The following is a 23,907-nucleotide window of genomic DNA, read 5'->3' as shown; positions in this document are numbered from 1 at the left end:
AATCAATAATTCTAACAACAACAAGGCCCCCTCTCTCTCTCTCTCTCTCTCTCTCTCTCTCTCTCATTTTCGTTCTCACTCTCTCTCTCTTTCTTTCTCCCCTCCCCCCCTCCTCTCTCTCTCTGCCTGAAGACAAAATTTATCGCTTTCAACTCAGCGCGGGGATCGTTTGTTTACACTCACATCACGTGCCGTCACGCGCTAAGAAGACAAGGTAGATCTAGCGCCCAAGTCTCGTTGAAACGCAAGATAGGGCAATCGAAACATCTTGGTAGTAAACTCGCACAAAAAAGTCAAGGAACAAAAATTCAAAGAAAGATTACTGAAGAACAGTTTAACCGAATTTATTCATTTTTTCACAAAAGATGCTTTCGAGTCTCTAGATTAAGTGTGAACAATTTCAGATTTCAACAACAACGAGAAGTTCATGTCAAATGAGTTTAAGTCACACTGGTCTGATTTCAAAAGTCTGAACAGCCAAAGTTCTTCATGAACATTGTCAATAGTGGATGTAGCCACTCCGTTTGATCAAACACTCGGCACAGCGTCGAAGCATGGACAGGACATGCCTTCGGAGAACTTGTTGCGGTAGGTTCTGCCACTTCTGGACGAGTTAGCCCAAGAGTTGTTGAAGGTTTTGTGCAGGAGGATGGTTGTCCCTTATCCACCGGTCAATGTGATCCCAAATGTTCTCTGTTGGGTTCAAATCCAGACTACAAGCAGGTCAGTCCATGCAGGTGACAGTTCGCTGCAGTGGGAAGTCCCCCACGATGCGTGCACGATATGGCGTGGTGTTGTCATCCTGCAGTACAGCCTGGGGTCCAATCTGCTTCAGGAGAGGAACAGCAAGGGGACGCAGGATTTCCTCCCTGTACCTTGCCACGGTCAAATTACCCTGTATGTGGTACACGGGGTCCTGTGATGAGCTGAGAGGCCTCCCTACACCAGAACGGACCCTGCAAAGTAGAGCGCCACCTGCTGGATGCACTCAGGGTGGAACAGCTCCCCTCGGCGCCTCCAGAAGTGGGCTCGCCTGTCTGGGTGCAACAGGTTGAATCTGGATTCGTCAGAGAAGACTACCTGGTCCCACTGACAATGTGTCCACTGTTATTGGCGAGTAGGCCACGCCGGGCGAGCTGCTTTTTTGGGCGGCGTGTGCCTTGGGCGCCTGGCAGGGACACGAGAAGCTAACCTGACTCTACGGATACGATTCCTTACCGTCTCCTCGCTCTCGTGGACATTGTCTGTCATCCGCAGTTGGTCCCTGATGCAGTTTGCAGAGGTGGTTCGTGACGTCACGGCCTGTTTGACGATGAACCGGTCGACGCTGTTGTTGGTCAAACGGGGCGGTCCTGGTCGAGGCCTGTCCAGGACCCTTCCGGTCGCTCGCCATCATTTTTGCAGCCTCTATATGACTGATGGAGACACCCCAAATCCATGTGCAACAACTGGGAACGTGGAGCCATCTTGGAGCCTGGTAAGGGCTCGTCCTCTGTCGACGTCAGGCAGCGAGTGTTGTTGGACCATCCTGTTGTAATGAAACATGGCAGGAAAAACGCCGGCTTATAAGGGTTGTAAGTGAGCAATATTCACAGCTAAGACATCTGTTTAGCACATGCCAAGCTTAGTTTTAGCTAACAGTCCCTATGCCAATGTTGCGGTTTCAGAGAAATTTAGCCCATTTTTCATGCTTTTCGGCTGCGTTTCAGAATGCCCTGCGCCGTCGCTATGAAGCTGGTGCTGGCAAATTTGCCGTACAGGCAAACTGTGTCTAGTCGTCAGTGCGTGTGCCAAGTTTGGTTGACTGATCATAACGGGTTTGTGAGATATTGAAGTTTGAATTTGACAGGTGAAAACACAAGCTGTTCCTTGACTTTTTTGGGCGAGTTTAGTTAGACAATCTTTAATAACACCATTGCACTGCATTTCTATTGTTAGTAACTTTGTCTCCGACACTCCGATGAATGATAATAATTAAATAATTAATAAAGGGTTATAGATCTAGGAGATCTACAACAATGTAGTCAACTCGCGAGGGAAACCTCGGAAGACGACAAAAATAGATGGCGGAAAAATATAAATTAGTGTCTACGTTCTCTAACGTTAGACAACGTGTACAAGCTGTCTACGTTCTCTAACGTTAGACAACGTGTACAAGCTGTCTACGTTCTCTAACGAATAAAAAAGCAACAATATTAAGCCTGTAGGGCCCTATTTGAACTTCCGGATAAGGCTTGACTACTTTTCAATCTTTATTTTTTTATTCGTTAGAGAACGCAGACAGCTTGTATACATTCTCTAACGTTAGAGAACGTAGACACTTCCAATCCAAAATTATCTATTTTGGGCCAATCACAGAGGTGTGCTAGGTGCTTTCAATAGCTTGAAGAATGGGTATCGAAACTGTTGTCTCCCTCTATTGTGTAGCAAGTCCTGGTGCTGCACGAAGTAGATCTAATTAGAAATCTTTAAATCTTCTCAGATGGTGAGCATAGTGAGTTGTTAGTATTGTTTCCCTTTTTTGCAGCTTTTATGCTGTTTCAACTAGAAACAGTTGTAAATATCGATAGATGTAGATTACGGGATATCGTGCAGATTCAAATTGACTTTCTCTAGAAATCTAAATAGTAGCTACTAAGCTAATTGCACACCGTTTGCTCACTTTCCAATTATGCACCACCTTGTCTGTAACCCTCGCGACGCCACTGGCGTCAGGCTACTCGACCGAATTCGGTCAACTAGCCCTAGATCGGGCGAGTTGCTTGACGCTATAGCTTGTAACAAAATTGTTGCCGGATGTGTTGGTTCATCTAAAAAATTTGAGGAGGTTTACAATTTGTCCAACTTTCAGCACATGATTACAGTAAAACTTGTATTGAATTAGTCTGTGTAACCATCAATGTCGCTTCAGATAATGGTTAGGAAATTTGTTCAGAACTGGCGACGCCTATGAACATCCGAGAAACTAGCAATTTGTCCAACTTTCTGCACGTGATTACTGTAAAACTTATATTGAATTAGTAATGATACATCGTAATTAATTAACCAGCCACAATTTCGGAAAATTGATTGCATTTCCCAGTTGATGAGATAGATACTAAGCTCTTCTCAAAATATGAAGGTGATCGATTGGGTAGTCTTTGAGATATCCTGCGTCAAACATCGGCAATATTTTTGTTACAAGCTATAGTTGCACCGGCCAATTATTAACTCACAGAAGTCAGCATAATAATAATATGAAAAACTTGTAGGCTGACGGCCAGCCCTTCTACTATACTGCCAACCTCATGCTCGCTCCACGGTTGGTTCAGAATAGGGTTTGACAGTATATTATAATACCGTTTCTTGAATTATGTATCCGATGTTAGGTACAGTGGGCCCCACATAAAATTATACCTATAGCCAGTATAGCACTATACTATAATTTGAGGCAGCGTTGTGAAATCAGTTCAATCAGGCCCTCGTCAAAATAATGAAAGTCAAGAAACTGGCATTTTTCAGCTGATTTGGGAATTTTTGTAAAATTTTTGGGGGGGGGGGGGGGGGGGGGGGGGGGGGATGTGGCTCAACGCCTTTCATGCCCTTTAAAAATACATTTCTGTTTGGATTTTACTTTAAAAAACGTTGATTTAAGGCATAAAAGATGTAAAATTTCAGTTTACACGGACTCTTAAACTAAAGAAATAACTCAACTTTGGCGGCCATTTTCTCGCTAATCTTACCTCTGAAACCAGGAGACCCCACCTCCTTCAATCGCCATTATCTTGTCTTGTATCCAAGATAAATGGATTTTTTTTCATCTAAAGTCTAAAGCAAGGCAAATGGACAGGCTTTAACTTAAGATGATACCAATAACTCCATATGTCCCAAAATTGACGAGCGCCTGATTCCACCGCGTTGTGACACCTATAGTCCCAGTGAAAAGAGGATATCGGCTACAGCAAGCTTGCAAATCACTACCTCAGAATTACAAAGTTCTTTCTGACATTTTTGGTATTTTTGAGCTACATTGTACTTAGACCATGATGTCAGAAATGAAATGCTCTATCTGCTCGTATCTAAATCGTAAGATTATTCTGAGACTTATCAAGATATTCAAAGAACTGCATTCGAAAAAGCTTGAAATATTGTGAAATTCAAACTTTTTTGTGTCAAATTCCTCAAAAGTAGGAACTGAGCAGATTCTGATATTGCGAAATATTATAAATACCGATTAAATCCCCAAGTACGATCTCATCCAATGTTTAGTAAAAAAAAAGTTATTAAATTAGCAGGCATTCAGATAAATATGGCTTTGCTATATATATAACTAACAAGAGTAGTTCAACCATCAACATCATCCTAACACAAACGGGCTAGAAGGCAGATAATTGCAATTAGTAATTAGTGAAATGGGCGTTAAATTCGGAGGTCTCACCTTGAATAGGGATCATAAACTCATTTGACTATTACGTGTAGATCTACTGAATATGGAACTGATCTATGTTTTTGGAAAGTGTTTTACGGCGCTCGCAACTGTTCTGTATACTATAAGATCATATTATGAGCGCGCGGGACACATGAAGTATTTTCTGTTTGATAGGAATTAATTCAATATTGCCTGGAAGGTAACCGAAGCCAATTTTAAATCGATTATAGGACCACCAATGGATCTTTACTTAACTTACTGTGCGCAACTTGCATCCGGAACCTCCGAGATTTTTTCACCTTTATCTGAGATTACTGAGAAGGCCAGGTGTTAGATCTTACCAACCATAAGATCAGGGTGAGGCTGAAAGACAGCATTAGAAGCAGTAAGAAGGAGCCAAGGAGTATCAGTAAAAAGGCTGCAGAAAGAGTCAGGAGCCCATAGGATGGGGCAACAGCAAAAGAGGTGGAAGGGGGGGGGGGGCAGAAAATGGAGACGACAGCAGATGACAGAACTTGGTTAGAGAGTAGAAAAAGGAAAGGTGAAAGTGAAACGAGAACATTTTGGAGAAGAAAACTTTTCGTCGCTGCCAGGTTTGGACCCTGGACCCTTTGAATGAGAAGCGAACACCGTCCCTCTAGACCACGACAGCCTGCACCCCCCCCCTTCCCAACTGATCGATTTCGTGCATTCTATTGTGTCATATTGGGTCAGGACACAGTGGTGTCCGGCTCTTGTCAGTTTTTGAGCATATGGAGTTTTTGGTATTAATTTCAAAGCTTTCTGTATTGCCTCGCTTTAGATTAAAAAGATATCCCTCTATCTTGAATGGAAATCGAGATGTCTGCGTTTGAAGGAGGTAAGGGTCGTCTGATGTCAGAGGAAAAAGTAGTGAAAAAATGGCCGACACAGTTTGGTGACTTCCAAAGCTTGAGTGTCCCTTTTGGTAGATTTTTAAAAGTGTCTTTGTTTAAAGTTTTTCAATAACATACGCACAGAAATACGTTGGTTAAAGTTTTTCAATAACGTACGCACAGAAATACATTTGTTAAAATATGAGCATTAAAGAAGTTGGGAAAAAATATTGATAAAAATTGTCCAACAAGATGGAAAATGCCAATCTCTTGGATTTCATCATTTTTGACGAACGCCTGATTTAGATGTTATCACGATATCACACACATATTGAGTATCAACTCAACAGGAGTTGCAGATAAGAGCTTGTTAGGTACTGTTATTGAACTGACTGAGCTTCACTAATGTACATTTCATGACTCGGATTAGGAAATGAGAGATCTGCACATTTTCAATCATCCGCGTTTAACTGCCCCCCCCCCCCCCCCCCCCCCCCCCACACACACACCAGGAAATCGCGGCAGCGTTTTTCGTCGAATTCCGTGATAAACCAGCAATTTTTGGCAATTTCAGGAAAAAAATACATCAACTCTTTAATTTTGATCGAATATTTAGTAAGAAATGGTGTGAGTACGGAGCCGATACATGAATCATGGGATCGGCTTACTGTAACCTCCTTGGCCCAGCTTTTGTGGCTCTAGCCTATTGGGCCGTACTCTAGACGCCAGATGGTTAGTAGGCCTATAAGAACGTATAGGCCGTACTCTAAAAGTTATAACCAGAAATTCAGGCCGGAATACAACACAAACTGAGACATAGATCTAATGAGTGTGATTTTAAGCGTGTGCGTATGATAAGCAAGTGTGTGTCGTGTGTGTGTGGTGTGGTGTGCGTGTGTGTGCGCGTGTAAGGTGTGCGTGAGTGTGTGTGTGTGTGTGTGTGTGTGTGTGTGTGTGTGTGTGTGTGTGTGTGTGTGTGTGTGAGAGAGAGAGTGTGTGTGCGCGAGTGCGCGCGTGAATTTTGTTTGTACATGCATTTATGCTTCAGATGTGCTCACACGGGAGTCGGCGCTATAGAAATGATCTACATTATTGTTATTATTGTTTATAAATGAGAGAAAAAAAATGTTTTTTGCTGCATTTTACGATTTGACTTTGTGCTAAAACAATACCATATAGGTATTAAAACAGAAAATATCTGAAAGAGATCTAAATACAGATTACCGGCCGTAGAGAAGGTTTCAAGAGAAAAATGGAACAGAATCTGAATTGATGGGAGCATATTAAGCTTATTTTGTATTTTTAGAGGTTGTTTCGAAAATCTCCTGTCAAATCATTTAGTTTTATAAACTAAACCTTATGAAACTTCATACACTTCTAGATCTTCGCATGAACCAAGTGCCCGGTAAGTTCTAAATTTAGTCAAATTTTATGCATTCATTTTAAAGTTATTACGATAACTTTATTGTTAACGTACTCGTGTGTTGTTACTAATAAATTATGTTAATACAATTTGTATTGTGCGTCATGATTTGTTAAAAGGCTGTTCTGCTTTTATGCTTCTCAAATTGTCATGTTTTTTTCCCCTGAAAATTTTAAGCCCTTATTAATGCACCTGGGATGGGAAGGTTGCAATTGTTTGCAATTTTTGTATTTCAACACAATTTTCCGCGGGGCCAGATTTAACGGGCTTTGGACCGTCTTATTGCTGTACATGTACAGAACAATGTGGCCGCATTAAAAGTGTTGTTGCTGATGTTCTTGCGACAGGGACTCCTTGTCACTCAGCTGTGATCTTTTATCAGGAAATTCCTGGTTGTTTTAAGTTGATGAAATGTTGTGTGTGTGCGTGCGCGCGTGTGTGCGCTCATCCGTGCGTGTGTAAACAAACATTCTACAAACTTTTCTTCTATTGCTTGGGGGGGGGGGGGGGCACCACATAAAGTACTGCATCGCTGACAGAATACAGAGGGAGACAAACCACATCAGCACACAATGAAACAAAGATCTTTGTATCTGCTTTTCCGGAGAGGAAATACCCCCCCCCTCCCTTTTTTTTTTGCTCCAAAAGATTTGACTCGGGTTTTCTGTCTATTTTATTCAATAATCCAATAGATGACGAATCTTGCCCGCCCATGATTCAATGGAAATGTTGAATGTGATATTGATATGTTTTACTGTTCTTTCCATACTTATAATTACAATGTTATCCCTTGTGTGTTACTTTTCCACACCTCCTGTGCCACTACAGATGCACACAGGTGTGACACTACATTTGGGAGTGTCATTGCCGGTGCACATGAGATTGTCCTACAAAATGCAAACGAATCAACCCGCCCCTTAAAAAAACACAAAAACAAAAACAACAAACCAAACAAACAGAAAAACAACAACAATAACTAAACAAAAAAACCCTTACACACATATACCACACACACACAAACACACACACACATAAACACACACACATACAAACACGCACACACATGCATACACACGCATACACACATACGTGTACATACAAACACACATACATATACGAACATATACACACGCACACATGCATACACATATACATGCAAACACACACACACGGGGCTCTCGAGGCTTAGAGGTTAAGGTATTCGCCTCTCATTCAAAGGTCCTGGGTTTGAATCCGTGTAGCGACGGAAATTTTTTTTTCTCTAAAATGGTCTCCCTTCACCTCCTTTTCTGGTATTCTGTCGTCTGCTTTCGTTTCCACTTTCTGCCCCCATTCCCTCACCCCCCCCCCCCCCCCTCTGACTTCTGACTCTTTCTGCAGCCTTTCTACTGCTACTCATTGGCTCCTTCTTACTGCTGTCTTTCAGCTACACCGCTGATCTTATGGTAGGAAAGATCTACTCCTAGCCTAGAGCCTTCTCCGACAAAGGCGAAAAATCTTGGAGGTCCCGATCTCAAGTTGTGCTCGTTAACGATCCCTTGGAGTAGGCTTCGGCTGCCACCCGGGCCAAAGTATCCTACCAACTGAAAATGTATTAATGTGTCCCGCGCGCTCAGTATGCAGTTGTGAGCGCCGTAAAACACTTACCAAAAAACAAAACAAAACGAAACAACACACACACACACACACACACACACACACACACACACACACACACACACACACACACACACTCACAGCACAAACACGCATGCGCGTGAGCATTAACAGGATGTGAACACTTAGACATTAGACACATCACACAGCTAACGTAAAACAATCATGCTTTATTGATTCGGAATTACCTGTCCCCGTGGTTTTATGCAAAAAAAAGCTGAAATTATGCAAACTGGGCCCAAAAATGTGAAATTATGGGATTCTGTTAATTTTAACAAAGAATTATATAGGGAAATAATCAGAAATAATGCAAAAAATTATCAAATTTTGCTAAATTATGCGGGCTGCATAAAACCACGGGGACAGAATTACATGTAGTGTAGTGAAGTGTGAAGTGTACTAAAAATCAACCCAACAACACCCCCCCCCCTCCCGCGGCGGTGCTACTGACTGAAGCGTCTTTACTCCATTCCCAAAGGGTGAACACTAACATCTTGAGTTCTTATGTACAATAGAATTGTAATTGTAAATGGGCTGATTCATCAATGTCATGCTCATAACTGTGCCTGGACTGCAGCAAGGAATTGCTGCTTTTACTTTCTTAATCCTTTCTATCGTCATTTTTCCTCTACTTCTTTTGTAGGTTTGTCACACTCTTGTGACCTGCTATTTCCGGGGTGCTTTGATAACTTTGTGTTGTTGAAGCTAAATAGGTGAGTAGAGTAAGTCTGATTTCATGTAAGGACTTCTCTGTTGAAATCCACCCCTTGGCGTTCATATGACCTTATGCAGTTGAGAGCGCCGTAAAACCTTTTTAAAACAAAAACAAAACAAAACAAACAGACAACAGCAAAAAAACAACAAAGAACCCCCCCGTCATGTCTGCGAGATAAAGATCGGTGTAATGTCTGACGCTAGAACGCGGACTTGTCAGAGTATGCTAGTAGTACAGGAGGCAAAGAACGCTCCCTCCCCCCCCCCCCAACCTCCTTTTCCCCCCGTGCCGTCACACCGTAACCTTCAGACCACAAGATCCCCCAAACTTTATCTTTTTAGTCGAACAGTTTGTAACTCTCTTGACAACCTAGCTACTCAATGGTAATTTCATTCTTCGCGAATACTTCTTTCTTTTTCTGCCCCAAGTGTATGTATTCCTTACACATTAATTTTCATGCCCCCCCCCCCCCACCTCGACCCCCACATGCACGTCAAGCGAGCATTAAATTGATTACACCCGTACTCCCTCATTCCGCCAAAATCAATACCGACGGGAGTGGGGAATTCGGGATCAGTTTCTCGAACTCCAGCGGGTGGCCAATTGTTTTTTTTGGTTTTTTTTTGGAGTGGGTGCAACTTCCTGCCCCCCTCCCCCCCCCCCCCTTTTTTTTACACTTCCCTTAGTTTAATATTCCAGATAGTAAAGGCCTGACAGAGAAACTTAGATAAGAACTCTTGAAAACACATACGATCTATTTCAGTTGACCAATCTGAGCGTTGAACTATCTGAGCTTAACTTAACTACTTGTGTTCAGTTATCATTGTTTCCAGCAGTGTTTCATTGTTGTAGAAGGTGCTATAAGACTGGATACTATAGGCCTACATGCACATTGCACATGTATAATCATAATATCTTTATGAGGCTGATTTTATCGCACAGGTCTACGGTACAACATCAGCAATCTTTTCAAAAGTACGTGTAAGTACATAATGTATATTTTCTAACTTGTTCCATTTTCTTGTTGGTAACTGGAAGTTTATGCTGATTTTGAATCGTGCCGCTCGTTTTGTTTGAGGACGATTGTGTCTATTTAGAAAGACCAACATTTTACAGCCTTGGGTAGACAAATTATGCGCTTTATCATTTTGCATTAAAAATGTCAAAGTGTAGACAGCGAATTTATACTTTATTGCCTTCAGCCCCCCCCCCCCTGCTCTTCCTCTTACTTCTTCTTCTTCTCCTCTAGAAAGACCAACATTTTACAGCCTTGGGTAGACAAATTATGCGCTTTAGCATTTTGCATTAAAATGTCAAAGTGTAGACAGCGAATTTATACTTTATTGCCTTCAGACCCCCCCCCCCCCTGCTCTTCCTCTTACTTCTTCTTCTTCTCCTCCTCCCCCTCTTCGTCTCTCCCCCCTTCCCCTCCTTCTCTTTTTCCTACTTCTTCACCTTCAACTTTTCCTCCTATCGTCAGTGCCCCCTCCTTCTTTCATCTTCTTGTTCCTGTTCCTGTTCTTGTTCTTGTTCTTCCTATATAACCCTTTTTTTCTTCTTTTTAGTTGACACTGTACACATCAATACAATTACATTGATTATCTATAAAATTAACGTTTTGGTCACTTTTTAAAGAATTAAATCATATCCCCGATTCTGAAAAGGGTGAGGGAAGGATTATTCAAAATAGCGAAATCTTGCATAACAAATGAAGATAGACATAATGTGTGTGTGTGTGTGTTGGGGGGGTGGGGGGTAGTAATGAAAAAGGACTGTTTAACATTACAATCTAACTGTTTACATGTTACATGTATTTGAACTGTGGTGTAACGGTTACGTTTTTCTCCATAGCAGACAGATGAGGTGAGTTTGATTGCCGTATGGGGAAGTTATTTTCGTCGTATAGATCTACGTGTATCCCTGTCTGTAGTTTTAGTAGGAGTTTTACGGCACTTGCAACACAATAAGGTCTTATAAGTGCAGTATCCCAGTCTGTAGTTTAGCTTTAGTAAAGTTTTTTTTAGGGCGTTCGCAACTGCATAAGGTCATATCTCTTCTTGATCTTAGTGCTACCTTTGACACTATAGATCACACTGTTCTTATTGAACGATTGTTCAACACGTTTGGCCTGTCTGGCAGGGTTCTTGGCTGGTTTAGGTCCTACCTGATTGGTCGTACACAATCTGTGGTTGTGCACGACTCTCTTTCGTCAATTTTTAAGCTAGACTTTGAAGTGCCTCAAGGTTCAGTATTGGGTCCAATCTTGTGTACGTTATATACGCAGCCGCTTGGAGCTGTGATTAGAAAGCACAATATGAATTATCACATGTACACTGACGATACACAGTTATATAAATCTGTTCCACCATCAGATGTTGAAACCTTGCTTACTACGATGGGTCTGTGTATTGATGACATCAAAAAGTGGATGGTTGATAATAAGCTGTGCATAAGAACATGTTGAATCGCCCATCCCTCGAACGTGGGTATTACACGTACAGTTGGAACTGACAGTTCTGAGACAAATTTTGGCTTATAGCCAGCCAGCCTTCCGGCGCCTGTGGTGTAGTGGTTGTTACGCTCTTCGCTGTAGCACGCAGGAGACCCGAGTTCAGTTCCCGAGTAAATTTTTAGCGAGTATCTCAGTCTTTCTGCTGTGATGTTGTAACCCTCTTAGTCAGGGTTGGTCCCTGACACTGACAGGCAAGGTTGGAAGCCCGCCTACTTGTAATGATCTAAATTGTAAAAACCACCTACATTTAGAAAAAGAAAAGAAAGAACAAAAACAAACAAACAAACAAATAAACGAACAAACAAGCTAACAAACACCCCCCCCCAAAAAAAAAATATATCGTAAAACTGGTTTGTTATTTTAATGCATGCTGCGAAGCACTGAAGTATATCATCTGTTCCTGGTCGCCAGGCGATCAAAATGTTTACACACTTGAAAAATATGTTCTCGTTACTGATTTTTTCTCTCTTCTTATCAGCTGTTACATGTACTGTAATCTTTAACGGCAACAGTGCTGTGGCGGTATTATAAACATTTCATGATTTACTGTAGCACGCAAAAGACCGAGTTTGATTCCAATATGGGGGGATTTTTGTCGTATCCCTCCCAGTCAGGCCCGGATTTAGGCAACTCGAGGCCCAGAGCTACTGATCAGCTACGGAGCCCCCCCCCCCTCCTCACCCCCTTTTCCCGTCATGCCCCCCCCCCCATAAAAATAAACAAATAAACCTTATTCCAAAAAATTTTTAAAAATTGAAAAGAAACATATTCGCTTGTTGCTGGTGTTGTTGTTGCTGTTGCTGCTGCTGCTGCTGCCGCTGCTGCTGCCGCTGATAGCTGGGCATATCATGTCATAAATGAACAAATCTTACCCTAAAATATTAAACTACAAAGGCTTTTTTCTGGCTTTTTTTTTTTTTACTACCAAGGCCTCAATGATGTCATTGAAATCCAGTTTCCTGAGTTTGTATAAGCTCAGGATGCTGAGATCTGCCAACCTCCTCAGTGCCATTATAGATTTTGCTTCATTCTTTATTCTTTTCAGTCTTGAAAATGATCTCTCGCCTTTACAGTTTGTCACCATCAGGGTAAGAAATAGTCTGAGGCGGATCTCGACGTTGGGGAAAACTGCTTGAATGTTGTCTTTCGTGAGCACGTTATACATTTCTTGCTAGCTATATTTTTCTTTTTCAGGATGTATTCTTTTCAGATATCCCTGAAAGTGCACAAGCTCATCCGCAAGGTTGGGGTCCACATCATTCGGGTATTGTGCAGTCAGTTTTTCAACATTGTCTTGAATTTTCATTCTGCTTGTATCTAATTCGTGCAAGAATGAAAATTGCCCTGACACTTCTTTGTATACAGTTGCTCTTTTCAGGAGATTGGTTGAGAGAGCGTCAATTGTTGTAATCAAAGATTTTACTTTGAACCTGTCCCTGGCAGGATGTTGTCTAGTGCGTCATTACCCGCATTGGTTATACTTTTTCTTCTGGGGGTTTTGTTGTCAACACCTGGCAATGTTTGCTGTGCATTTTGCTGAAGTTCGTCAAAGTCGTCCCGAGTTGTTGAGACAAAGTCTTGCAGAGAAGTATAAGGATTGGCACAAGTATTCAACGTCACTTCAGGATTCTGCAATGTCTTGCTGACTTTGAGGAAACGTGCAAGCAGAATTGTCCAAAGATGTAGCGTGCAGACAAATTCCCATTTTATTCTTCCATCTTTTGATGCAGAATTCCGGCCTTTCGTCTGGTACCACCCTTCTCATTGGTATCTTCTTGAATGCTTTGCAAAGCCTCTATTTGTTGAGTGTAGCTATCCTTAACTGCAGAAGTAGCTTTTGCATGACCCTCCCACCGTGTATCAAATAAATGTTGGGCGACTGTGGACTCTGGTGATAAGAAGCGTTCTAGAGTGGCCCACCGTTTTGTTGAAGCAGAGAAAAAACCAATATACATGTAATTCGTTTACTATCCCAGAGAAATTAACTACCTCTAAGCATTAATTAACAGCGGCACGCCCTATAAGATTAAGAGAATGACACGCGCATGGAATGAATTTTGAAAATTTATTTTCTCCAAAATTCTTTGTTGGACTCCATTATACTTGCCAGACATGTTGGCCGCGTTGTCGAATGACCGATCTCTACATTTACTGAAATCGATTCCAATTTCATCAAAATAATTAAGAATCAGCTCTGCCATGCCATTTCCCGTGTGGTCTTGAAGTTAAAAAAAAAGTAAAAACCTTTCGGTAGGAATCCCATCCTCGGGAAATACAAATCTAACGATGAGAGTGATTGGTCAACATGATGTGAAACATCGGGTGTCGAGTCCACTGATATACTGAAGCAGGCCTGCCCTGCTTGCTTGATGTCATCGATAATCAAATTCTAACGTTATCGGCCATCAGTTGTATTATTTCCTCACAAACTGTTTTTTACTAATGAGATGTTTGGCCGGGCCCTCTGTTGCCATGCCGCTTGATGTGCTCATGTAGAAACGGGTCGAACTTGGTTATAAGTTCTCACAATCCCATGACGTTTCCATTGCTTGGTGAACAAAAAGACAGTTTCTTTCTCTCCTCTGAATTCCAAACCCCGCTCTGAACCCCGCTTTGACTTACATCTAAATCTACCCTTCATTTAATCAAATGCATCATTTAATCTTTTTTTCTAGTCGAAATAGGGCCTATCGGTGCAGAAACCATGTTATCCCAACCTACCTTACGAGTAGAATCTTGATTCTAGATCTAGATTACAGTATCTTTGGTTACAGTCTAGTCTAGTACATCGATGAAGGAGGATAGTCCTGGACTAGATTTAGATAGAACGGCTTTGCTCCAACACAGCGTTTGGCAGGAAAAACATGTTTACATCGGATGTTGCGAGATTCTCTTTTTAGGGGTCAAACTAATTATTTTCAGTTTTAATTAAAAAGAATAGAGTCTTTAGTTACATTTCGTTTATTGCACGTTGTTCCTTCTTTTTACAATTTTTACGCCTGTTTCTGGTTACCTTCATCAACTCGAGGCCCACTTGGTCATAGTTTCCCCATGACCCGAGCCCCCCCCCCCCCCCTTTGCTCCAAGGCCCTGTGCTTAAGTACGCCTAGCACATGCCTAAATCCGGCCTGCTCCCAGTCCGGGTTGACCAAGACAGGCATGGTCGTAGCCTGCTTCCTAAATGATTAAAAATTTTGTCGATTTGGGGAATGGGGGGGGGGGGGCCCGGTTTGGAGCCTTAAAAATTCTCAAAAACTTTTTGATTCTATATTTATTGAATAAAGGTAGCCCTCCCCCCAACCCCATCTCCACCAAACCAACCAACCAAAATTAACCACCGGCAACACCAATTTTAACACACCCCCCAAACCCCCCCCCCCCCCCCCCCACAACCCCCCCCCCACAACAAAACAACAATAACAAAACAACACATAACACAGGGGAATGTTGGGATACATGGGACAATATTTTTTTATTTTTAAAACTCAAAGTGATGTATCTCAGAAACCTTTCATGTTGTAAATAAACCTTTGACTTGTGCTAAAAGAATGTCCCCTTGGGGTGTTTACTGGCAGATTGGTGTCAACTAAAGCCCATCGGTTTTTCTACACCGCGACTGTTTCGAATATCATCAGAAGCTGGGGTGGATGGGACAGGGGAGGGATGAATGGGGCAAAACAAAAGGATACATGGGACAAGTAAATAAAGTTGTCTATGTCTATCAATAAACGGACAAGACATGTAGATTATACATGTACACGTGGTCTTTAATTAGAACTATAATAGAATCCACAAATGGGGTGAAGCACTTTAAAAAGTGGGGAAAACAAACAATGAACAACAAACTTTGAATTATTCTGACAAGCGCTATCTATTAACCGAAATTTGTCTTTGATAAGTAATTTAAATCAATTGAACTTGAACTGTAAACTTGAAGAGAAAAGACATCCTCCCTTTAGTTCTGGAGATAGGGCCCAAAAGTGAGGGATTCGGCAAGATAGGTTTTATATCTGAAAGGCTACAGCAACTATATTCTTCACCAAGTGCTTTCTTTCTGTTTTCCGATGGTAGTTTTGAGGCATGATCTGAAGAAACAAATAGTCAATATCAGTGACAAAGTATCATCATAATCTTATATGTGAGTAACAACAAGGAAAATAACTGTCATCACACAGTGTCCTAAACATCCCAACAACAAGGTCTTTTCTATCTCATCTATCCCAACCCAAACCTGATGAAATTCAACATGTGGTTGCAAGTTCTACGATTTGCAAAAGATAAAAACAAAAACAGTACGTGCATTTTGAAATAATGACAACAGAGGAAAATAATGTCTTGTAATACTTCTCTGTTTCTGCTTGTAACAAGACGAAGAGATTGTCTTTCAGCAAATCCAATAAAAACGGCATCAAACGTTTGGAGATCCACAGTTCGAAAGGAAATCGAAAGCCGAGGGCGGGAACAAATTCGAGGGCCGTTCCGTCACAGAGGCTACATGTTCATTGAAGTATGGCACATCGGAATCGCACGGTTTATGAGTTACTGCAGTTGTACCATGTATCCAACGTCCCATGTATCCGAACCTTTAGACTTTAGACCCCTAACGTTTAGACTTAATAATTCACAAACACTCTATAAAACGATAAACTTGTGGAGACTGACTTACTGGCACTTTACTCTTTACGTATGATGTAAATCAAACAAAATTTACAAGAACTACAATAAGTACAGAACACGGACAGCACAACACTACATAGTAATACCAAACGCAGAAAAGAAGCGAAATGACAATGGCAACTATCCTAACACATGATGTCGTCTTGGTAGAACCCCCCCCCCCAACAAACCTCCCCCCAAAAACCCCCCAACAACAACCCAACAACAAACCAAAAAACAACAACAACCAAAAGAACAACAACAATAAAAAAACAACAACCCCCAAACAACCCCCCCCTAAAAAAACCAACAACAACAACAACAAACAAAAACAACATCAACCAACAAAAAACAAACACCCCCCCACCTTTAGAGTACTTTTTGTGATCTTCTAAGTACATGTAGATCCACTCGCAAGTCATTATTTCGGCTAATTTTGAAACACTGGTTCCGGGTTTGATAATTTTTTTTCGATAAGACGTGACGTTATTTTCGATAAGTTTGTAAACGACAATGTTATCACCGGAGCTTGACATGTCGTCCAGTCGCACTTAACAACGATCAGCATGGCAGTCGAAGCGAAGTGTCTAACGGGCTATTCCCAAAGGGGAGATATTAGCATGTTCTTATGCACAGTGGAATTTTTATTGTGAATGAGCTGATTTATCATGCTCAAACTGTGCCGGAACAACATAAGGGGAAAACTGCTGCTTTTTCATTCCTCATCCTTACTATTGTCGTTTTTCCACACTTCTTTTGTATGTTTGTTACTCTCTTGCGAACTGCTATTTTCGGGGTGCCTTGATAGTCGAAGTAGACTTTGTGCTGTTGAGGCTAGATAGACAGGTGAGCAGAGTAAATCTGGTTCCCCGTTTGGACTTCTCTGTTGACATCCACTCCTTTGGCGCAATATGACCTTATACAGTTGCGAGCGCGTAAAACCTGACTAAACTAACTTTTGTGAACTAAGACTGTCTGCTTGGTCTCTCGTGGTCTAAAGGTTTGGTGTTCGCCGTTCATTCAATAGAAGCAGGGTTCGAAACTTGACAGTAATGAGACATTTTCTATCCTAAAATTGTCTCCTTTCCTGCTCTTTAACCATGTTCTATTGTCTACCTTCGTCTCCATTTTCTGTCCCCCTACACCCCTCCCTCTTTGCCCCCTCCTTTGAGCTACTGACTCTCCTTGCAGCCTTTCTACTGCTACTCCCTGGCTCCTCTAACTGCTTTCTTTCAGCCACACCCTTGATCTTAGGGTAGGTAAATTCTAACACCTAGCCTTCTCAGATAAGGGCAAAAAAATCTCGGAGGTCCGTGTGCAAGTTGTGCACGTTAAAGATTCTTTCGTAACCCAAAAAGCGATAATCGTAGAAAATTCAAAAATTAATTCCTACCAAACTGAAAATACTCAATGTGTCCCGTGCCCTCATATGACCTAGTGCAGTTGCGAGCGCCGTATATCACTTACCCCTCCCCCCCCCCCGAAAAAAAAGAAAAAAAGAGTTTGTAAACAAGAAATTTATCATCGTCGCTTGGCATGCCGTCCAGCCGCACGCTACGAAAGTCAACAGACAGCGCCAGATTTTTTCTTGACGTGTGGACGAAATGAAGGACTGAAGGACTGATGATTTAAGCTAATCTTTTTTTTTTCAATTAAAAATTAATGCCACTCGGTGAGGACAGACGGAACGCTGGTTTAACACTGTTTCAATTACATCGCAGCTTCATATATTCCGTTGCAATAACACAGTGTGGCCATTTCCGTAAAACATCTTCCGTTAAAATTACTGTGTGGTCATCTGTATAACATGTCTACTGTTACAATAACTGTGTGATCATCTGTGTAACATATTTACCGTTACAATTACTATGTTATATGTGTCGTCATCTTCGTAACATATCAACTGTTACAATTACTGTGTGGCCATCTCCGATTTATTCTTCTTATTTCTTCCTCAGAGGACTGGGGCTTCGAGATTATTACAGCGGATTATAATGGATGATTTGATTATCGTTTACATCCTCACAGCTTTCTGTACTTTGTTGGCTATCGCCAGTGCTGTGCTGATCTACCGGAATGTGCAGTGGGAGAGGTCAGAGGTCAACAGACACAGGTCAGAAGGAGAAGAGGGGCGATAAGCACACAGTTGTTAATTATATTAACATGGGCTACATTTAGGCAGATCGACTCATAAACACACATGCATACTCATATCCTATATGATCACACACACACACACACACACACACACACACACACAAACACACACACACACACACACACGCACACACACACACACGCACACACACATACACACACAAACACACACACACACTCACTCATACACACATACACACAAATATCATCATCATTGTCTTTCTCACCTTGCACCAGGGTATAGGCCACGGACAAACACCTTCCACCTTTCTCTATCCTGGGCTAGCCTCTTGATGTCATTCCATGTCTTCCCATTTTTCTGTACATCGATTTCTGTGATTCTTCTCTAAGTCCCACGAGGTCTTCCCCTTGATCTCTTGTCCTGTGGGTTCCAATCCAAAACTTTCTTTATTATGCAGCTGCCTGACTTCCGGAGAGTATGTCTGATCCATCGCCACCGCCTTCTTCGTATCTCATCTCTGACTGGGATCTGTCTTGTTTTCCTTAACACATCCACATTGGTGAGCCTGTCTGTCCATCTGATCCTCAGTAACCTTCTTAGACACCTGTTCAAGAAAACCTGGATCCTCTTTATGCAAGTCTGTGATGCGTTCCATGTCTCACATCCATACAACAGGACCGACTTCACGTTTGAATTGAAAATCCTCAGCTTTGTTCGAAGTGAGATACCTCTGGTCTTCCAAATCCTATCCAAAGGTATGAAAGCAGCCTGTGCTTTTCCAATGCGGGACTTTATTTTAGCACCTGTTCCCCCCTCTCTGTCAATTATACTCCCAAGATAGTAGAAGGATTCAACGTTTTCTAGTGCCTTTCCTTCTATTGTGACCTGCTCCTTTCGTTGTGCATCTGTCCTTAGGACCTTTGACGTTCCGGGATGGATCCTCAATCCAACAGCCTCCGATATGCTGTTTAGTACTGAAGTCTTTGCTTGCATCTGTTCCTGGGTGTGCGACAGAAGCGCCAAGCCGTCTGCAAAATCCAGATCGCTCAACTGTGTCCATGGTGTCCACTGTATACCATTTCTGTGTCCTCTGGTGGTTTCCTTCATCAGCCAGTAGACTGCCAATATGAAGAGGAACGGTGATAGTAAGCTTCCCTGTCTCACACCAGTCTTGATGTCAACGCTGTCAGTGAGCTGGCCATCATGTACAACCCTGCAACTTGTCCCTTCGTACATACTCTTGATGAGGTTCACCAACTTCTGTGGGATTCCGTGGTGTCTCATTATCTTTCATAGTGTCGCTCGGTTTATACTGTCAAAGGCCTTCTCATAGTCAAGGAAGTTGACAATCAGCTGGGAGTTCCACTCCACGGACTGTTCCACAATAATCCTCAGAATGGCAATCTGGTCGGTGGTTGAGCGATTTTTCCGGAAACCAGCCTGTTCATCCCGTAGTCTTGGATCCGTTCCTGTCTTGATTCTCTCCAGAATGATTCTGTTGAAGACCTTACCTGGTATTGAGAGAAGAGTGATCCCTCTGTAGTTGCTGCAGTTGCTGAGATCCCCCTTTTTTGGAAGCTTCACGAGGTGTCCTTCTTTCCAATTCTTTGGGAACTTGCTCTCATTCCAGATCCTGGTAAACAGTGGGAGGAGGATGTCTGCCGTCACATTGTCATCTGCTTTTAGGGCTTCATGTAGAATCTGGTCGGAACAGGCCGCTTTACCTTTGTTCAGCTTCTTAATGGCATCAAGAATCTCTTGTTTTGAAGGAGCATCACAGTAGATAGGTAACTCATTTCTTGCTGGCAGTATGTTTGGTGGGTTACTCGGTGGTGGTCTGTTCGGGAGAGTGTTGAAATGCTCTACCCATCGTTTAGACTGAGCGTCCTTTCCAAAAATGCTTTTCCCCTCTTGGTCCTTTACAAGTACTTCAGGTTTCCCATATTTTCCAGCAGGTGTCGTTCTGGTCTGGTAAAGGATTCGCATGTGCCCTCCTACCGCTGCTTCCTCTGCCTTCTCTGCTAGCCTGTTCATGAATTCCTCCTTGTCTTTTATTATTGATTTCTTGACATCTTTAGCTGTTGTCCTGTACTGCTCCAATGCATCCACTCTTGGTCCTTTTGTTCTACCTGCATTCACTTCTGCCTTCAGCTGTCTTCTTATCCTAATTAAATCCAATGAGTGTTGGCTAATCCATTCCTTGTGCTCCCATTACTTCACACCGAGTACTTCTTGACTTGTTGATGTAAAGACTTCTTTGACCTTGGTCCAGTGTGTATCCACCCCTGTGTCCTCTCCGCCAAGACCAGCCAGAGGTTGAAATCTGTTCCTCAGCTGCAGCTGAAACTCTTCTTTCTTATGTCCGCCCAAGACACTTACTTAGAACTTCGTTCTTTTGATTCCTGTGGTGGTTCCGTGCTTTTTGAGTCGAAGCTTGAGTTTTGCCAACAGCAGATGATGATCCGATCCAACATCAGCCCCTCTCTGTACTTTGACATCTTCCAGTGAACGCCTGAACTTACGAAAGATACAAAAATGATCTATCTGGTTCTCTGTCACAACATCTGGTGAAACCCATGTGGCCTTGTGGATCCTCTTGTGAGGAAAAACAGAGCCTCCAATAACAAAACTGTTGAAAGCACATATATTTGCGAATCGTTCTCATTCATTTGTCCCAAGCCATGTTGTCCCATAATTCTTTCATACCCCACGTCGTCCTGACCAATCTTGACATTGGCATCTCCCATTATGATGTTGACATCCTTCCTTGGTAGTTTGTCGATGACCCCCTGGAACTGGCTGTAAAAGGCATCCTTGTCTTCATCCGAAGCATCATTTGTTGGGGCGTAGATTTGGACTATATTCATGTTGATGCTCTTGCTTCTTGTAGTGAATGAAGCCATGATGATCCTTTCCCCGTGTGGATCCCATCCTCTGAGTGACTTCTGTACATACTTACTCAAAATGATTCCCACTCCTTCCGCATGGTACTTGTCTTCCCTCCCAGAATACAATACTTGTTCCCCCGAGCTGAGCTGCTTCTGTCCAGACTGTATCCAGTGTGTTTCGCCGACTCCTAGTATGTGCAGTCTGTATCTCTTCATCTCTTGTACTACTTGAGAGCTCTTTCCTGTTTCATACAAGGTGCGAACATTCCACGACGCAATCCGGAGAGACTTGTTCGACAGAGAAGGTTTCGGGTCAGAAGAGTCCTTTCGGCTTTGTCCGCGGTCCTTCATTGTTCCTGCTGATGCAGAAGCTCCTCCGTCTCCCAAGATCGAAAAAGCAAAAAGTTGTGTTTGTCCGTGTTACTGTTTTTTACTGGGTTGGGTAGCTGGCCCTCCGCAAACTGGCACTTTTCGGGCGACCAGACCTATGCACTTTTAGTCGCCTCTTACGACACGCAGTATCACGGCAGGTGTATTCTTTGTCCCCCCCCCCCCATAGTAAAACTATGGGGCCCCCACTAGCAGGGGCGACACACAAATATAGATAAACAGAAACTTACAGACACAAACAGATGAAGACATACACTAACAAATAAACAAACAAACAAATAAACGAACAAACAAACAAACAAACATACGCACACATTTCCTTCGCAGTTTACTCATCTCTGCCGCGTTTCTTTCCGCGTCTTGTTCACTTAACTTCGTTTCGTTTTCTTTATCTAGTAAAAAGCAAAAGACGTACTTATTTGACCTACATATAGTCGAAATAAGCACGCCCCCCCCCCCCCAATAAACTCACCCCTATGGCTTTAACTGGGCTAACAGTTCCTCTCCACAATAATTGATCTTAAACACTGAGTTCCTCTGCAGAACTGTTTTGGGGGTAAAGAATATTCATTTGTACTCGTACATATCTAACAAGATTTTTGAATTATAATAAACTCGTATATATCTAAAAAGATTTTTGAATTATAAGAAACCAAGTAATAGAGATAATTTAAAATGTTACTAAGGTACTTTTAAAGAGGTATAACATGTTTCCCAGTTTAATTAATGGCCAAAGAGGAATAACATGTTTCCTTGTTTAATTAATGGCCAATTTCACCATATGTTGCCATTGTCATCCCGGTTTACCCGGTATTGAAGAGTTAATTCCTCTTTTCCAGTTCGGCATCTCTTTTGTTCAGTTTAGCTTTGTCTCTGTGCTCGACGACAGTATAGCAGTAGCAAAGCAAAATCTATCTGTCTGTCCGTCTGTCCCCCGTCCGTCCCTCTATCTATCTATCTATCTATCTATCTATCTATCTATCTATCTATCTATCTATCTGTCTATCTGTCTATCTATCTATCTATCTATCTATCTATCTATTCCAGTTTGAGTAACCGAGACACAATTTTCCCAATTCCATGTTTTCTCATTCCTTTGTTATGCTAACATTTTGGGGGGCTATTTTTTCCCTCTCCTTAGGCTCAGGAAAGAAAAGATGAGATCAAAACCTCGCGCTGTTTTCACAAGTAGCCAACGTCCGAGACCTAATCCCGTCCTCACTATGCCTACGAAATGTGCCTCAACCCAGACTGATGACATTGACCTCTGCCTCCCCGAGACACCGGACGTTGCCCAACAAGAAGTCTTTCTGCGGGAGCGGACGTCTCGGTATGATGACAATTCTGACGTCACTACTGCAGCTGCTGTCACAGTGGACTCAGTGGGTGTGATGGATAGTAGTAGCTCGAAAGAAGAGGGTCTGTCAAGAAAGAAGCCTGATTTTGAGGAATACAGAACTCAGAAAATGGGTCATCCTGCTAGTCCGCTCAAACCGTTTCATCCTCCAACTTCTGCTGCTCCCCCTCCTCCTCCTCCTCCTCTTCCTCCTCCTCCTCCCCCTCCTCCTCCTCCTCCTGTCTACAGTTTTCCGTCAGAGGACGTACAAGCTATAACAGAAAAGTTAAACGACAGAACGAGGCTTTTTCCGAGAAATGGCCTCCCAGAAGGACTGAATTTTTAGACCTTTTCTTCTTTGTGAACACTGAGCCCCCCCCCCCAAAAAAACAACAACAAACAAACAAACAAACAAACGAACAAAAAAAAACAACCCCAACAAACAAAATAAAACAAAACAAAACAAAAAAACAAACAAACAACAAACAATAACAAATTAATGAAAAACAACAACAAACAATCAAAAAAACCAAAACAAACAAAAACAAACGAACAAACAAACAAACAACAAAAAAAAATCCCAAAGAACCACTCCCTCCCCACAAAAACAATCAGCCAAACAAAAACAAACAAACAAAACAAAACAAAAACAAAAACAAAAAACAACCACCAGAAAAATCCCACATGGTAACAAAACAAGAATGACTGCACTTCAACGTGAATGTTAACATCTATTGCGTTGTTGCTATTGATTCAATTTCAGAGTTTTCGAACAAACAAACATAACTATGACTTGACTGACCGTCACCGCATGGATAAATTAAAAGAAATAAGGATTCAGCCGCCACGCGGGTAAAATTCTAAATTAAGTCTGACTAAAACTGAACATGCCCTAGTCGGTATAAAAAACCCCCGCATAGAGTGCTTTTGAAATCGGAATAATACATATG

The 23,907-nt window shown here is 42.1% G+C and overlaps 1 protein-coding gene across 2 annotated transcripts; it reads left to right on the top strand.

The window, feature by feature from the left end:
- Window positions 1-9,768: 9,768 nt before the first annotated feature.
- Window positions 9,769-23,337, top strand: LOC101853686 (protein enabled homolog). Of its 2 annotated transcripts, none has more exons than XM_035968632.1 (3): window positions 9,769-10,031; window positions 18,183-18,337; window positions 22,763-23,337. In XM_035968632.1, the coding sequence occupies exons 2-3, from the start codon at window positions 18,219-18,221 to the stop codon at window positions 23,301-23,303; spliced, it is 660 nt and encodes a 219-aa protein (XP_035824525.1). In that variant the 5' UTR covers window positions 9,769-10,031; window positions 18,183-18,218; the 3' UTR covers window positions 23,304-23,337. The 2 variants fall into 2 exon arrangements, with proteins under 2 accessions (XP_035824525.1, XP_035824523.1); XM_035968630.1 differs by having other exon boundaries at window positions 9,769-10,037.
- The last annotated feature ends 570 nt before the right edge of the window (window positions 23,338-23,907 follow it).

Source organism: Aplysia californica, unplaced genomic scaffold (assembly GCF_000002075.1).
Source record: "Aplysia californica isolate F4 #8 unplaced genomic scaffold, AplCal3.0 scaffold00071, whole genome shotgun sequence".
Classification (NCBI taxonomy): Eukaryota; Metazoa; Mollusca; class Gastropoda; order Aplysiida; family Aplysiidae; genus Aplysia; species Aplysia californica.
The sequence above is the reverse complement of the archived record's forward strand: the minus strand, read 5'-3'. Positions and strand labels throughout refer to the sequence as shown.

Bases quoted from the DNA above. Each gene is read 5' to 3' on its own strand.
- LOC101853686 (XM_035968632.1), top strand. From the start codon at position 18,219: ATGGATGATTTGATTATCGTTTACATCCTCACAGCTTTCTGTACTTTG. The intron at 18,338-22,762 runs GTCAGAAGGAGA...CCCTCTCCTTAG, and splicing joins TCAGAGGTCAACAGACACAG to GCTCAGGAAAGAAAAGATGA.